This window comes from Argopecten irradians, chromosome 1 (assembly GCF_041381155.1).
Source record: "Argopecten irradians isolate NY chromosome 1, Ai_NY, whole genome shotgun sequence".
Taxonomy (NCBI): Eukaryota; Metazoa; Mollusca; class Bivalvia; order Pectinida; family Pectinidae; genus Argopecten; species Argopecten irradians.
In genome coordinates, this window is record NC_091134.1 from 12,346,156 (window position 1) to 12,362,081 (window position 15,926).

Consider the following 15,926-nt stretch of genomic DNA (forward strand, 5'->3'; position numbering starts at 1 on the left):
AATACGTAAAAGAAAAAATAGAAAATATTGACCAAACAGCGTTAAACATACATGCAGTTGTCTCCCCCGTCCCATGGGGCGATGTTCATTTAAATTGTGCATTCTCCAATAGAAGTCGACCCTCGGATGACCCCTCTGCCCATGTGACCTCTACCAGGCCAGTGCTCCCGTCTGACACATGTTTTGTTTTTAAGACGTAATACTATAAGATGTAAACAAATTAATTAACACTTTGACAAATAAACCATAAATGTCGTAAATGAAATCGTCATATAGAAGTCTTAAAGATGCTCCACTGCTGACAAATGGTATTTTTACACCATCAAAAACAGGAGCAGACGATTTTGTATTTTTCTTCAGTTAAAAAAGTTACTTACTTTACACCATTACCACCATTGAAAAGTTTGAGCTTCTAATTTTACTTCAAGTTAAAAATATGAAAAATAATTAATTGCATCCCGAAAAAATTCCGTGGCACTATATCTTATATAGAATGGAGTAATGATTGCGCATGCACCAAAGACAAAACAAATTATTTTATGTTAGTTTTTGTGTTAATTAGGCATATATATACACGATTAAACACCAATTATTGTTCAAATGATGAATATCGTTTATGCTCTGTCGGCGGTGGAGCATCTTTAAGCACGATAGGCAGTGATTCATTAAAGTTTTATACAGTTATGATTTTCATATTTATCTGATCTACATTGTATATAGCTGTTTTTAAGTAGTTTAGAAGTTAACTAAAAATGACCAGACAAATATATGTAATAAAGCGTGCTGTGCTTCCGAGATACTACAGCGTGGTTATTTCACTAATATACTCGTATATGTATGAAAGTAACTAAAGGCAAAAAAAAAGAAGTCTGTTTAGGGTTGCACGAACGGCCCTATTTTTCTACCCTCCGACCCGAATTTTTTTTCCCAACTTTTCTACGAAAAAAAAATTAAAAGTCGGGATTTCGATCTCAGACTCCGGTTACGGCCATTATATAATTACTTAAGAGTGAAAGACATTATTTTTTTTTAATCCGACCTACCGGCTCTATTTTTTTTGCGGAAATGTGTTATAATGTATAACGGAAAACCGACTCCAATTTCATTAACTGTCTTCATCTTCAAAAACTGATTCCTCAACTTTATTCTCAGCAAAAAAAAACATTTATGAAAGAGTCCTATACATGTTTCTTTCAATTCATATCAAACTTTCCCTTGAACATAGATTAGTTAAGGTATTTTCTATAGTTCAGAAGATTTTTTTAAGAAACTGTGCCCATGTGTTTAATATTGATGTTTGAAAATATCTCTCCTGGGAATTACGTAAAAGTTAAGTTATGCAAATGCGCGAGTCTTATCAATAATATAACTAGTTGCACCAGGGCTAAAACAAACTCCCACGTATAAGGTATGAAAGGTCTATATCCTACAGTTTATTTTGATTCGTAAAAATATACTGTAAAGGGACTTTTCCTCAGAGGGCGATCAAATTCTTAAATCTTGGACCTACCGCGAAAGAAAAGGAATATAATATTACAAAAAATCGTCGCCTGTTACGAGTATGCGAGTATGCATAAGGAATTGTGATTCTTAAAAGCAGAAAATTGAATGTGTTATATGTACATTCATAGAAATAAGTACATGTATATATATAAAGAATAGCTGAGTAAGAATGTACTTTTATTACACATGAAACTATACGATTAGTTTGCCATAGCTGTCGATTGTCCATCACAACACGTTCCCGCTCATTCCAAGTTGTTCATTGCACCACCAACTATTTTTTTGATAAACTTCACTTTCTATTATGATATGAAACTATTTCCCTACACTATAATCAAGCATAAGTATGTAATTGAACATTATTTTAACATGAAGGACAACCATTTTCGTACACATTTCAGTAAATTTAGACACAATCTAGAGACTGCCAACGGCCACCTTAAAACATTTGACTTTATCAAAGGCATTACAAAGTCTGCAATGAAATTGAAGATGAAAGTCAATTTTTCTTCAATTGTCAAATCAATCGAAACAGACTCAAATTTGCCAACCATACTTCCAATTTTCTTAATGGAGATCTATCGAACGTGGGTAAGTCAGCTATCGTACGACTGATAATTTGAAGTTTATACAAGAGTCTTGCCTGTTTATTTATAAAACAGTCCCTTGAACAGAGGAGAGTGGGCCTGCACCCAATATAAACTTTATATTTGGTCATGTTATTGTTTCTATTCTGTTGTTTATATGGCCGTTGAATTACTATGTAATTGTAAAAGAGCAGTAAAGAACAATTGATAGATCAAAACAGTCAGCGGGGATGTTACTATGTAGGAAGTTATGGCATCAGTTGGTGTGTTGGTTATACTTTACACCTTATCAAAATATTTCAATATTCAAATATGGGTGACAATATCGATATATAATCACGAGGATACAATCTATATGATTTAACATTCATAGTTTCCAAATCAATTGTGAAAAAGAGAAATCGATTTCAAAGGGAAAATACAAGTTAAAGATTCTCCCCGCCGACAGAGCAAAAACGATACTCGTCATTTGAAAAATAAATTGTGTTTAATTGGGTATATATATGTATAATTAACACAAAAAATACATGCAAAATAACTTATTTTGCTTCTGGTGTATGCTCAATTAGTACTTCATTCCATATAAAACATAATGCCACGGATTTTTTTCGGGATGCAATTAATCAATTTTAATATATTTATCTTGAAGTAAAATTAGAAAATCAAACCTTTCATTGGTGGTAATGCTCTAAGGTAAGTAACATTTGTAACTAAAGAAAAATACTAATTCGTCTGCTCCTGTTTTTGATAGAGAAAAATTCCTTTTGTTAGCGGTGGAGCATCTTTAAGAAAACATAGTACATGTATTACTAAGCTTTTACTAACAGCAACATGACGATGCCTTAAAGTATGCTACAAAAAGAAAACTTAACTTTCGTCTATTTCTCCAAGCATTAAACTACTAAGTAGGTTCAAACCTTTGTCAAATATTGGCAGTTTTCTAGACGAAATGATGGAGTACAGGTAGTATATACCACTCAAACATGCCTCTAATAGTTGTATCCTAATAGTTATTTTATAATTACTAAAGTATAATAAAGTGAGGTGGTGGTCTTACTAGGACCGTCCTGATTAATTAGAATACAGATCACCACACAGTGTATGATAGTGATCTGTTCAAGCAATAGTCCGCTAAACCTGCTTATATTACAGGCTTTTTCATTTTTTTCAGCTTAACATATAAACTATATATTAGAGAAAAAATGAAAAAAGCCTGATAATATAGGCAGGTTTAGCGGACAATACTAGCAGTTACCTAAGAATCACGCAGTTATAGAAGAAATGTGAATTTGTAAAAACAAAAGTCGGACAATTTAGTATAATGTCCCCTTAGTACATAACTATATATACATACATGTATGTTGGCTAAAACTGGAATAAACCGGCCATAAGTGACCAGTACAACTGACCAACAAAAGACACAATATTACCCACGGCGAATGACCAACACATGGCGTGAGCCCCAGGCTATGTGTCAACCTGACATATATACCTCATTTATGTGGTATAAGTAATAAATTGCAACGGTTATGGATGTATTCAAAGGTACACCCAACTCCGACAGATTCATACACAAATTATGTGATGTTAAGCTCATGACCATGTATAACTTTTTTCAGTACGTTTTTTTTCAACTTGATTTTTTTCCAAGAAACTAACATTACTTGAATGAATGAAAGCTCTTATTTGTGTGATTAATGTTTATAGTATGGTATGAATGAGATGAGTCAAGTGTCAGTGGTGTGGAGAGTGAGAGCCCCCCTCCTCCCTCTCTCCTGTTTGGAGACATTGTTTTATATCTTTGAAGGCTGATGACAAGGCCCAATATAACCTTGGCAGCCCTCATAAATCTTTCCGAGACATTAAATGTTAAATTAAAAAAAATTAAATAAAAGCATAACAAATTTAAGACAACCGATTAAGATTTTTTTCTTGAATGCTAACATACACTATGTATAATATATATATATATTAAGAAAATGCCTTGTGAAAAGGGCTTAGGATGAATCTGGGATTTCTGATGCCATTACAGTATTCCTTTGATTAATTTCGTCTTCCATTCATATACATTCATTAAAATATAAATTGTTCCCTGTCATTACACATATAACATAGATACAAATTATTTTTGAACAACATTTTGTTTCATTCAATATTAAAAAGAAATATTCATGAAAACTATCAATCTTTAATAGACAAGCAGTATTCATAGAAAGCACTTGCCAAGGCAATGCGTAGATGTACAAGGAGTGTTTGAAAGCAAAAAAAAAAAAAAAAAAAAAAAAAAAATGCTAGGAACGAACCAACTATTAATATTGAAAGTAAATATCAATAAAAATACAAGAACTCGTCTATCCACTCTTCCCTTTCTCCTCCCATCCATCCTTCAACCTCCCTCCTTCCCATCCAGTCATCCGTTACAACACCAAAACACATTATGTCATTGTTATAACATTAAATAATGCATGTATAAAACTTCTTCAAGTAGAACGTTATCTTTACTTGCAACCTTTGCGTTGAAAGGTCTAAGGCTTATTGCCATTTATACAGTACACATCCAACGCTGCCAATGATAACAAGTGGCTCATACACGAATGATAAATTGTTGATTTGATTTCATTTCTGGTAGGCGAGTTCGAATCCCATTTTGGGCAGTTGCAAGGTACTGACCGCTGGTCGGTGTTTTTTCCCCGGTACTCCGGTTTTCCTTTATTTCAAACCTTGCACGTCCTCAGATGACCGTGGCTGTTAATAGGACGTAAAACTAAACAAACCAATCCAAAACAAATCTTTTCAACATCATAACTTCTGCAGTAATGTTAAGTAATGCATCATTCATGATCTCGTTCCTATTTTAACAAGGTATTATCACTCATGTCCGAGAATGAGTAATAAAGTCCTAAACATTCCACCAGGTTCTAATATCCTACTCATTACACTCTTTAGTTTTAAGCAAGAAACATATTAATTGGGATAAATGTCTTATTTTGTCTTCTGTTTCCCACTATCGTCCTAATTGGATTGTTCTGCCTCTCTGTCATCAACATGAACGATTTGTTTTATTTTCCGTTATTTTAGGCCCATTACCTTGCTGAAATTGCTTTCAGTTTTCAAAAAGGGGATGTTAATGATTATTTTGTACAATCGAAAATGTGATTAACATACCGTTAATACCAAATTTACATTGTATCATCACAATCTGAACAATTTAATTAAAAAAAGTCAATCGTTAATTTTCATAACGCGGGTCGTCTTATGTTTCCCACCATCGACCTAATTACCGAGCTTTATCTAGTTGACTACCACTGTGCCAGAGGACAAAACAGCGAAATTAACCTTAACTATAAGCCTAGGTTATACAGGAAATCTTTCGTTGGTTTGATTTGTACCTCAAGTTAGGTAATCGATATATATTTCTGATATCATTATTGCTTTTATTAATCTTAAAATGTTTGTTTCGGAAAGGTAGTGAGCATCTAACTTTTATAAAAATCAAGATGACGCCGAGTCATCTAACCGTGGTCGTCTCGCGCAGATGTATCATTTGTCTTACCTATGACGTACAATTGACACCTTGATGTATACAAGTATTACACATATTACGTAACAAACCTTGTCATTCGTCATGTTTGACAACACAGACGTATATTGATGTACTTGATTTAATGTGGGATTAGAATGAAGGCATTCAGAAACAACTTATGACATAGAAATATAATTTTACTTTTTATATGATATAATTTGTAATATATTATATATTATATATGTTATATATTTTTTGATTTTCTTTTTCATCTTCGCCACTTCTACTAGATATCATTACATAATTGCTCTATCGTAATTCTAAGTAACCATTTTAAACAAGAATTTTAAGCGTACACTGGTGACACATCGTCTTGTTTTGAACAAATGGATAATTCTGTACTGTTACTCGTTATTATTTATTTAATTTAGCCGTTCCGTTTAGCGTTAATTTGGTAAATTTCAAGTATGTCGTTTAAGAATTAAAACCAAAAATTCCATACGTTTCCCATCAAGTAAATTTTCTCCAAGTAAACATCGTTTTAATTATTATCTTTCATGCTGTTTTATCTTTTTATTTCACTCTGACCACTGTCAACAAGTATCTGCCTAAAATTTTGCAAAAAAAAAAAAAAAAAAAAAAAACATAAAAATGCAAAAAGTGTTCAATGTATTACAGACATTCTATTGTTTCTCAGTTTAAGATCAGGGAAATGTCGATCATAAAATTTATTACGTTATCCAAAAAAAAAATATTAATTGTGATACTGGTCATATATTCTAATATAAACTTTGAAATATATATACATATATATGCGAAAGTGCTTTGCAGACGGTTAATGTTGTGCTGCGTTCATTACTATGTACTTTATAAAATTTGTACATAGATATATCATGAACAAAACAATTAAGAAAAACAATATCTGATAAATTAGGTAATATTGCTTTACAATTTGATCATGAAATAAACGCTGTTATATGACAAAATTCTTTAACAATATTGTTCGTCTTCGCATATGTCTATGGATATATTTATGAAATGCAACTGAAGGTAAAACTTCGAAAGATAGCTTGATCTCGCAAAACACGGAATTCATCAAGATAAATTTACTCATGCATTCTATAACAATGTTTCATGCATTGAAGAGTAATATTTTGTGTTGTATTTATATTTTTATGCAAACAATTATGTACATAATATATATGCTTTGGCTTTATTTCATAGCACAATTGAAATTTTCTGTAAAATATCTATTTATTTAACACGAATTTCATTTATTGTTGGTAATTTGAATAATACTTTGAACAACTTATTGACACAGTACAAAATAAGGACTCCTTCTTATTCAAATTTTGATGATTCTTTAGAGCGAGCATTATTCGGAGATATTAAAATGTGGTATGAAATCAAGTTTGTATTTTTTTTGTATTTGCGTTTAAATGAAGCACACACAGAATGATGTTATTTATCAAATATATTTTGCTAATTTGCATAACGTTGTACAAAAGAATAGATTATACTCAGATTCATCAATACAATAGAAATAAGGCTATGTGTGCACAAATCACCACTAGTGTTACTGGGCTGATAACCAGAGCACACGTCGTAACCTGTCAAATAAAACATGCTATTCTGTCAGTTCATCTGACCATATTTTTGTTACGTCCGACAGAATTCGGTTGTCAAATCAATGACGGACTGTCTTTATGTCAATCAAGTCGCCATGCACGAGGTCTGGGTACAGACTTGCACTGTTCGACTGTTCCTCGGGCGACACCAATTGTCTTACTCCAAGACCTGTATATAAGGTTGTCTGGCCAGTCTACTGGCATCAGTTCTCATTTGCACATCTTGGGAAGCATTTCGTCCTCTCACAGAAAACCATGAAGACCGTTCTTATTGTTCTTGTTTTGGCTTTGGCCATGATCAGCTGTGCTACAGCACAAGGAGGCATGCAAGGACTCATGATGATGTCCATGTTCGATTCACCTGAATGTAAGTATTGCTTTTTTGTATATATATATATATATAACACAAAAGATCTCTTCCGGGACGCCTGGTCTACACTTCTTATAAGAATTACTATGCGTTATACTATTAAAGCTTGCTATATTTAGAAAAATATGTTTTAGAATAACTCACTATACAACGCACAGATAAAATATATATTTGATCATATTTGTTATATCTATAAACTCTATTTGAGGATTGTTTCCGTTTAATCCAATATCTAAACTTTGTTATTTCTTTACATATGATATATATTTATGCGTTTCTCTTTTGTTTTTGTCATTTATGGTACGCTTTAAGAGTTTTGAATCATTAAGGGAAAATATCCAGAGCACTTAGTTATATGGTATTATATTTAATTATGATATTATACATGAACACCTTCGATTATTGTAAGAGATTGAATATATAAAGCCATATACATTTTAGGCCTATGATAGAGTCATCTACATTTTTTAAGATTACATGTGTGCATGCATCTAGATTAATGTTATGCAAACGTGTTATAATTAAACTTTTTATCAAACTTTCTGCATTTCATTACTTTGTATATAGAATATTTCTTTCTAGATAAATGGCTTGCTTTTGTAGTAGTTAAAAATTCAATAATATCTTAAATATGCTTGAATAGAAATCTAGATATCATTTTGATGTTATTTAACCTTCCATCAGTCGCTTCACAGATGTGTTCCAAACACATATTTGATATGTCATTACTGCGATTCCATTACCTGTCAAAATAATGATCCTATTTTCTTTAAATTTCCGTTTGACGCTGTGAATGATATTGTTCAAAATAAATTATTTTAGCGCTGTTGCAATTGTAATCGTCATCAATAAACTATACATTATGATAGATAATTAATCCGAAATATACCGGCTCAATGCTTACTGTGAACCAACTTTCTTTTGTGGATACAAAATTTCGCGTATTCATTTAAAAATAAGTTTGCGAAAATTTACATTCGTGGCTTTTATAATTGAATTTAAATCCATAACAATTTCAGAGATGTAAATACTGAATCGCACGCGAAAGAAAGTAGTTATATCAAAAAGTGGTAAAACAATTTGATATAAAGAGGTGTTTTATAGTCTAAATTGATATTCAATGTTTGATGAAATAAGATTATTGCTACAACTAACATTATGTAGTCATTGGTTTACAAGAATTATTATTTTTCCGTTACAGTCAGGACTTTGATGATGTGCCAGATGTGTATGAGGAGCTCAAACTTGCTCACCTGTAGCATGATGGGAATGTGTGGAAATTAGTCACGTGATGACACAGTAACCAGGACATCTTGTCTTTCTAGTCGAATAATCTAGAAACTGGAATCCAGCATCTGTCAAATTCTAGCCAGACATTGTCATTACAAACAAACTTTCTATTTATTTATTCGGCCTTACCATCGTCCTAGAATTTATGGAAGATATAATCCAAATGACGCTAGCTACCAAGGACTAATTATATGTTCAGCAGATAAGCAGAAACCAACGGTCCGCGTTGTTTGAATTGTATAATCATCACATGTCATTACTATTTATTAAATCTCATATATTATAACTATTTGTGTTTGTTTTATATATGATATGTTCTTTTAATTGGAATTATGACAATACATTTGGACAATTGTGTTGCAAAATCAAGTATATACTGTTATAAATTAACGCACATATTGTAGAGGTAATATTATTTTAGCGCATTTCGCGCTGGAAGTGCTACACTAAATTCTGATTGTGCAAATAGCATTTTCTGTATATGGTTATAGCCATTTTAGTGATTGCGCAAAATTAGCATTTCTCTAATTTGGAAAATGATCGCTTTTATACTGAAATTTGATATTTTTAAATGTATGATTTTCAAATTCTCAATATATTACAACTCTTTCCGATTATTAGGCCTTGATGAGGAATTTATTTTTTACATATTCGAAACTAGGATAATTTGGCTTCAAAACCTCAACATGGGTCTTTTTTTGTAATACTACATATACCTACAATGTATTTGTATATGGTGTATACAAACGTATGACATCACTAGCATAAGTAATCTATGCTCATTTCTATAACTTATTTTCAGTTTGAATATAATTTTGCACTGCCTAGCCTCACTTGTAACTGATTCCTTGCTAAAAATATATATCGAAAACATGAGGCTAAGTTTAAGCCACTAAACAAATTACAGATTCACCGTTTAGAACAACGTACTAAAATAATGCATGTTCAATTCGCTGTTCTACCGCGCTTGGCGTTGGCAGTAAATCTAACGAAGTTTGAAATGATAGATGATCCGCGTTTTATAAAACAAATCAGTTAATCTGTCAGTGACGTTGTTTAACATGCACACCAACTTACTGTTGCAAAATACTGTGATTGAATGTATGAATGCATAAATTTCGTTCATAACGAAGCTGTGATTAATTACTACAATGGTACATGGTAACGTAAAAAATGCCACAAAATAAATCACAGCGAGCTCCGCAAAAATAAGTTGGTGTACCATATTATAATGATTTGTGACAAAGTCAAATAAATAACACTCCAAATGAAAACAAATGATTTTATTTTGTAAATCGTCTTTATATCTAACAAACAATTCTTGCTCTTCACAACACATTTTTGAGGTTTTTTCTTCTTTTTTTTGGTCTTTTGTTGGGTTTTTTTTCCGGAAAATAATAAAAAAAATTCTATTGGTCCATCATTATGCATTAATAATGTCAGTAATTGGAATGAAAGTTTAATGAATAATGTTGTTTGATAAATAAAATCAGTTATTGAATGTACACATCTCCATCATCACACAATTGAGGAAGGAGGAATACTCCATGCAGGTTCTACACATCATGTAGGGCAGTAACACTGAAACGATAAAATTAAACTGGACATTAGTTATTTATGTACATAAATGGTCGGAACAATAAACAAACTATGACCGTGTGCGATATTGAAAATTAGGGTACTTAGATCATCAACAACATTCACAGTGGTATATCGTCTAACCTTTTAAGATTTCAGAAAATGTTGGGATTTTTTTTTTCGTTCTGCATTTCGATTAAAGCCGCCTTACATTATTTTTTATTTTGAACCTTTGCATTTAAAATGGTAATTACGTTATAGCGTTAACATGATATTCGTATTATCTAACTTAGGAAGAAAGATCAAACTGCAAACTGCATGAGTTCGCGGTGATTTGTTTTCTTTCAAAGTTATATCATATTATATCAAATTATTACAAAAAATTCAGCATCAGCTTTATATATAGTATTCAACACTTCAAATGTTCATTCATTAAACAGACATATTTTGGATTCATACAAATAAAGGTGAATGATATTATTATTATTAAATGTAACCAAATTTTGTCTAATATATACTTCATAATTGAATCAAATTGTCTTCAGGAAAATGCATTTCATCAACTTTTGAAATATACTTGATTGGGATAAAAGTCTGATTTTTTTTCTATATATAATTTCAGTATTCAAACATTAAAAGTATTTAATGTTTTGACGGATGTTTTTAAAGATTAAATCTTTTAATTTTGGTTATATCAACTTTCAATTCTATACATATCCTTAACTAACTATATCCCTTTTTTTAAATTTATTTTTTTATTCATTTTCAAAAGTTTTGTACAAACAAATACAATACAACATATATGAATGATGTATGTTGGAGTTAATTAAGTTAATACAAAAGTAGTCATGTATACTCATAATATACATCAATCAACGGACAACACATTTACACTAACAAACTCACTGATAATTTATAGAGGATAAGTTCTCAAACATTGATATTTTAAGGTAATATACATTAAGTATCAGAGAGATGCAGGACACGCATACATACATACAAGGTACCTCTGTCAAACCCAGGTCAAATATATATTTTACAAGATTTTATTGGTTTTTGTGTATGTTTTTAATGTTTTAAAATTTAAAACTATATCCCATTTGACTATGCGTCCAACTTTCCTTCTCGGCTACTTTATTTCGTAATTTCCATTCCAAAACAAGTTCGCTAAGATTATTCAAGAATTAAAAAAAAAACAATGACTGGAAATTCCTATCGAAGATAAACTATCGCGCATTTCCTTGGAACGCGAAATTCGCGAAAGTAAATCGCTCGCGAAAGAAAACTGGTTTAAACTGCCGTGATCACGAACTTTTTGAAAACAAACACTTACTCTCGTTCTGTCGTAGAACGCCCATCATAAAAAGTCTGTTGCCCATAGTTCTGCCAGCCCCTGATTGTCTCATTGTTGCCGGACCATTTCTGGTTGCCATTCTTGGCACTTTACTACTTGCCGATCTGGGGTCGGATGTTGAACCTGAACCAAGCTGTCTCTGTGCTGACACAATACATACTACGACTAGAAGGACGAGAACAAATCTTAGAATTCCCATCTTTGTTGTTGTTCTTCAGAAGACGAGAGCGGCGTCTGAAGCATTGCTATGTACTCGCCGCCTAAAATACCGGAACGGAAACGTTACAAAAGAGGTGAAGTCCTTCACGCATCACTGAACAGATACACGGATTTATGGTGACGTTTTACTTTCTGACCGCAGCAGTCCAGCATTGACTACATTCATATTATAAATCACCCGAGCTACCAAGGATGGCATTTTATATCAACTTTAATTAATTTGGTTTGGTCATTTGAAGTTGACTGTCTCTTGTAAATAAAGACACCAGCATGATAGACAGTAGCCTTTACATAATGCAATTTATATGAAACTTTACTCTTAAAAGCTTATTACGATATTTCGGAAAGAAAAATGTCGTCTTTGAGATATAATTGGAAAACTGCTTAAAATTCGCGTTTTTTCCTGGAAATAGGACTATTGCACACTGTGTAATCATATTCAATTCAAAGTGGTAATGGGTGGAATTGCAAATGACATTTAAACTGAGTAACAGTCTGCAATGTATTTGTTCAATAATTATAAGTGACTTACTGTGGTTATCATGATGCCTTTACATCACACAGTTTGTTATGGGATTACCCTAAATAATGGAACTAGAATTATGGAGATACTGGTTCCGGGCAGCGTTCTCCTTTAAGAATTGTTTCCACCTGGTCCTTAGGACCGGCTGACCCTAAAAGTTACTGGACCTGACTGAAAGTTACTGGTCCCAGACTCCTTACAAAGTTACAATTCATTTTTGTAGTTAATAGCAAACTAACAGTTTTACTAACAAGAGTATCCACATATCTGTTTTAGTATCGTGCGATTTCAACAAAGTTGGCTGAAAACCAGAATATTACGAAAATTCGGATCTTTAACCTTTCTACAATTCTACTGCTATTGTTGTTTTGTATATCCTATCTGGACCAAAAGGTTGCCGGTCAAAGGACCAGTTACATGGAAAAAAATTGTCTGTCCTACTATAAAGTTGCCGGTCACGGGCAAACGCTGGTGCCGGGACGAATTTGAGAAGAAATTTACTGTAAAACAACTTTTTTTTAAGTGCGATTTACTTTAGCAAGTTTTGCGATACACGTAAATTCGGGAAAGATTATCTGGATGACGGGGGGAGGAGGGAACAAAAGACAACCCGCGTTATGAAATTTAACATTTCATTTCGTTTGATCAAATTGATTACCGGTCAACTAATAATGCTTTCAACAAAATTGCCAGTCTCATTTTGCATTTCCATTTTAATAATTAAAAAGCCGTTTCGGAAAAGTAATGGACCATTGGGGAATCTATATTGAATAATTGCACATCTAGAATATTTGTTTCCCAGGTTTTATCAATTACAATTAACAATTAAAGTATTGTTAGATAATCTGGGTGGCAGATAAATAGAATAGCGCCCGTTAGGGCGCTATGAATATTTATCTGCCACCCAGACTGCATTTATATCTCCAATAAATGCAATCTAACAATCCTTTAATTTTTATATTTACATTTGATTTTCTAGTTCAAAGTAAATCATAATTTAAATGCAAGTGAACATTTGAATTTCCCGCTTCAGCCATTTATCCTGAACAGCCAAGTTCAACGTGATAAAAACAGTCCCTATATTAAATTGAAAAGATAACAAAATTTCAATGTTTTTTAATAGCTATTCAGTTTACTTTCAATTATCCAGACATTTTTAAGATTTTTTTTTCATAACCAAACTGGTTCATTCAACTACATGTCAATTTTCCAGCGCGGACTAATATGGTATTAGTAAACAAGACTCACATCCATTTATGTAGATATTACTTAGTCTAGGCTGCAGTTATTAGCTCATAATGCAGATCACGATTATCATTAGAGTAATGGGAGTCGCTGTGGCAAAATGTAAATATTTACATATATATATATATATCAGTGTGAGACATTTCAAAGAGATTTGTTTTCTTTCCCACAGTATTGTCCATTTTGTGAAAACATGAAATTAGAAAAGGTTGACGGAATGCTTCAGCGACCAATGTTCAAAACTAATGAATGTCTCTTAACCTGACCTTTATATTTATAAACATCGCAAGCGACTGCTACGGACAGAAACTAACCTAAACACCTGACCCTAATAACCAGTTCATCACGTGCTGTCCAGTAGTCTGAGAAATATACTACGACAGGACATCGCATTATTTACACGGGCTAGTGCAGTAGAACTATTCACAACATAATCGTCTTGTTTCTCGATTTATCTAGTGATATGTGGCATCCGAGTTTTCCATCAAGTTAGTTCTGGTCGACTGAAAAGTGATTTACATGATGTATAGTCGTACGAAATAGGTTAAACGGAGCTAAACCTTAAAATAATATTTCTAGTATTTTTACGGCAATTACATAGTATTTTTACGGCAATTACATTTTGTTGAATTTAATTTTGGACGAATGAATGATAGATTGACATTGTAGGTTAAGAAGATACATAAATTATAGGGTGTACTTTTATAAACGGCATACATATTTTTGCACAATCAGTACGTATCAGTACTCCAGTTAACGCAAATGGTATAAGCGCGCTGAAAGTACTAAATGTATCCACGCTGACACCATTATATAAATACGTATATGACAATCATTGGAAACTTATCCATCATTTTGCTAGTTAATTATGCTTTGTGCTATATGAGCATGCTTTAAAAGGAAAGAAATACGTAAACACAATTCCTTACATTGGAACATGCACAACGAGGATAATGTTCATAATACTATTGTATTAATTAGACACATTGTACTAGTACATATGTATTCGGATGAAAGAAAACGAGAAATAAATAAATAAATAAATAAAAACAGATAGCACAAACATTCAAATCGCGATGTAAAGCTTTATCAATAACAATATATTATCCATATATTCCAAATGTACACAGAGACTCTCAAATTCGACAAAATGGTAAAAGTACAGTTAACACTATATGTGCCATAACTTGTAGAAAATATTGATCTGTTGTATTATTTTTTTCAGTAAACCATTAAACAAATTGACGAATATGATGTAAACAAATTAAAACAAAATAATTTTACGGGCAACCATTGCACTGAACATAACAAATATTATACGTTAATAATATCATGATATTTGACAATACTGTTAAAAGTCATACATATGGTATTAAAAACTAAGAATATAACGTTATGTAATTTTCAAAATTTTGCTGACTTTTAATGCTGAATAACAATCAAATTTTTCCTCATGATTAGGCTATATAGAAATGATAGCATGACGGCTATAACTTTGAATACCACCAGGGTTGGTGAATAAAGTTGTGAAAATCAATTAAATGGACAAGCATACCCGATGCCTTATAAACATTAGTTACACTACAGAACTTAATATGCTCTGCAAAATTCCTATTTTAATGCCTTATACATGTTTAGATGGAAACATACCTGCAGAAATCACTTTACAATTACTAATAATACTGTAAAAATGTGAAATGATATTGTAGACGTATGCACTCATTTTGCAGTAGATGCAAATATAATTAATTTTAGCAGTACTGTAAAAATCATTTTTGGCTTTCATCTGTACTTGTAAAATGAAAACCTATGGATTTTAAGTATTGCAATTATCAAAACGTCGGTAATTTTTAAGATGAATAAATTTATCAAAAACTCTTCTTGAATCGTGATTGTGAAAATTACAGAGCGTATAACTTTGAATGTAAAGCCGTAAATTGTTGTTTTGTTGAACAAGCGGCGCAGGTGGAGAGACTAGTGTGAACAAAGCTGTTGAGGATAACGAATTGTACACAATGCCTCGGGAAATGGATCAAAGTTAGACTTGTCAGTCCGTGTTAGGGGTCAGTAAATTATAATCTACTTCTAGGTACACCGCATTCCTCT

General features: G+C 32.1%; 1 protein-coding gene and 1 long non-coding RNA gene across 2 annotated transcripts; one reads left to right on the top strand and one right to left on the bottom strand.

Moving 5' to 3' along the window:
* The first annotated feature begins 7,313 nt into the window (after positions 1–7,313).
* On the top strand, positions 7,314–9,187 carry LOC138309563 (uncharacterized). The gene is made up of 2 exons (XR_011206299.1): positions 7,314–7,608; positions 8,813–9,187. It is a non-coding gene; the product is annotated as an uncharacterized lncRNA (long non-coding RNA).
* A 982-nt stretch (positions 9,188–10,169) lies between these two features.
* Positions 10,170–12,086, bottom strand: LOC138309572 (uncharacterized). Its single transcript, XM_069250802.1, has 2 exons — positions 11,813–12,086; positions 10,170–10,482 (listed from the first exon to the last, which is right to left on the bottom strand). The coding sequence occupies exons 1-2, from the start codon at positions 12,030–12,032 to the stop codon at positions 10,391–10,393; spliced, it is 312 nt and encodes a 103-aa protein (XP_069106903.1). The 5' UTR covers positions 12,033–12,086; the 3' UTR covers positions 10,170–10,390.
* Positions 12,087–15,926: the final 3,840 nt, after the last annotated feature.

Bases quoted from the DNA above. Each gene is read 5' to 3' on its own strand.
- LOC138309572 (XM_069250802.1), bottom strand. From the start codon at position 12,032: ATGGGAATTCTAAGATTTGTTCTCGTCCTTCTAGTCGTAGTATGTATT. The intron at 10,483-11,812 runs GTAAGTGTTTGT...TTATCGTTTCAG, and splicing joins CGTTCTACGACAGAACGAGA to TGTTACTGCCCTACATGATG.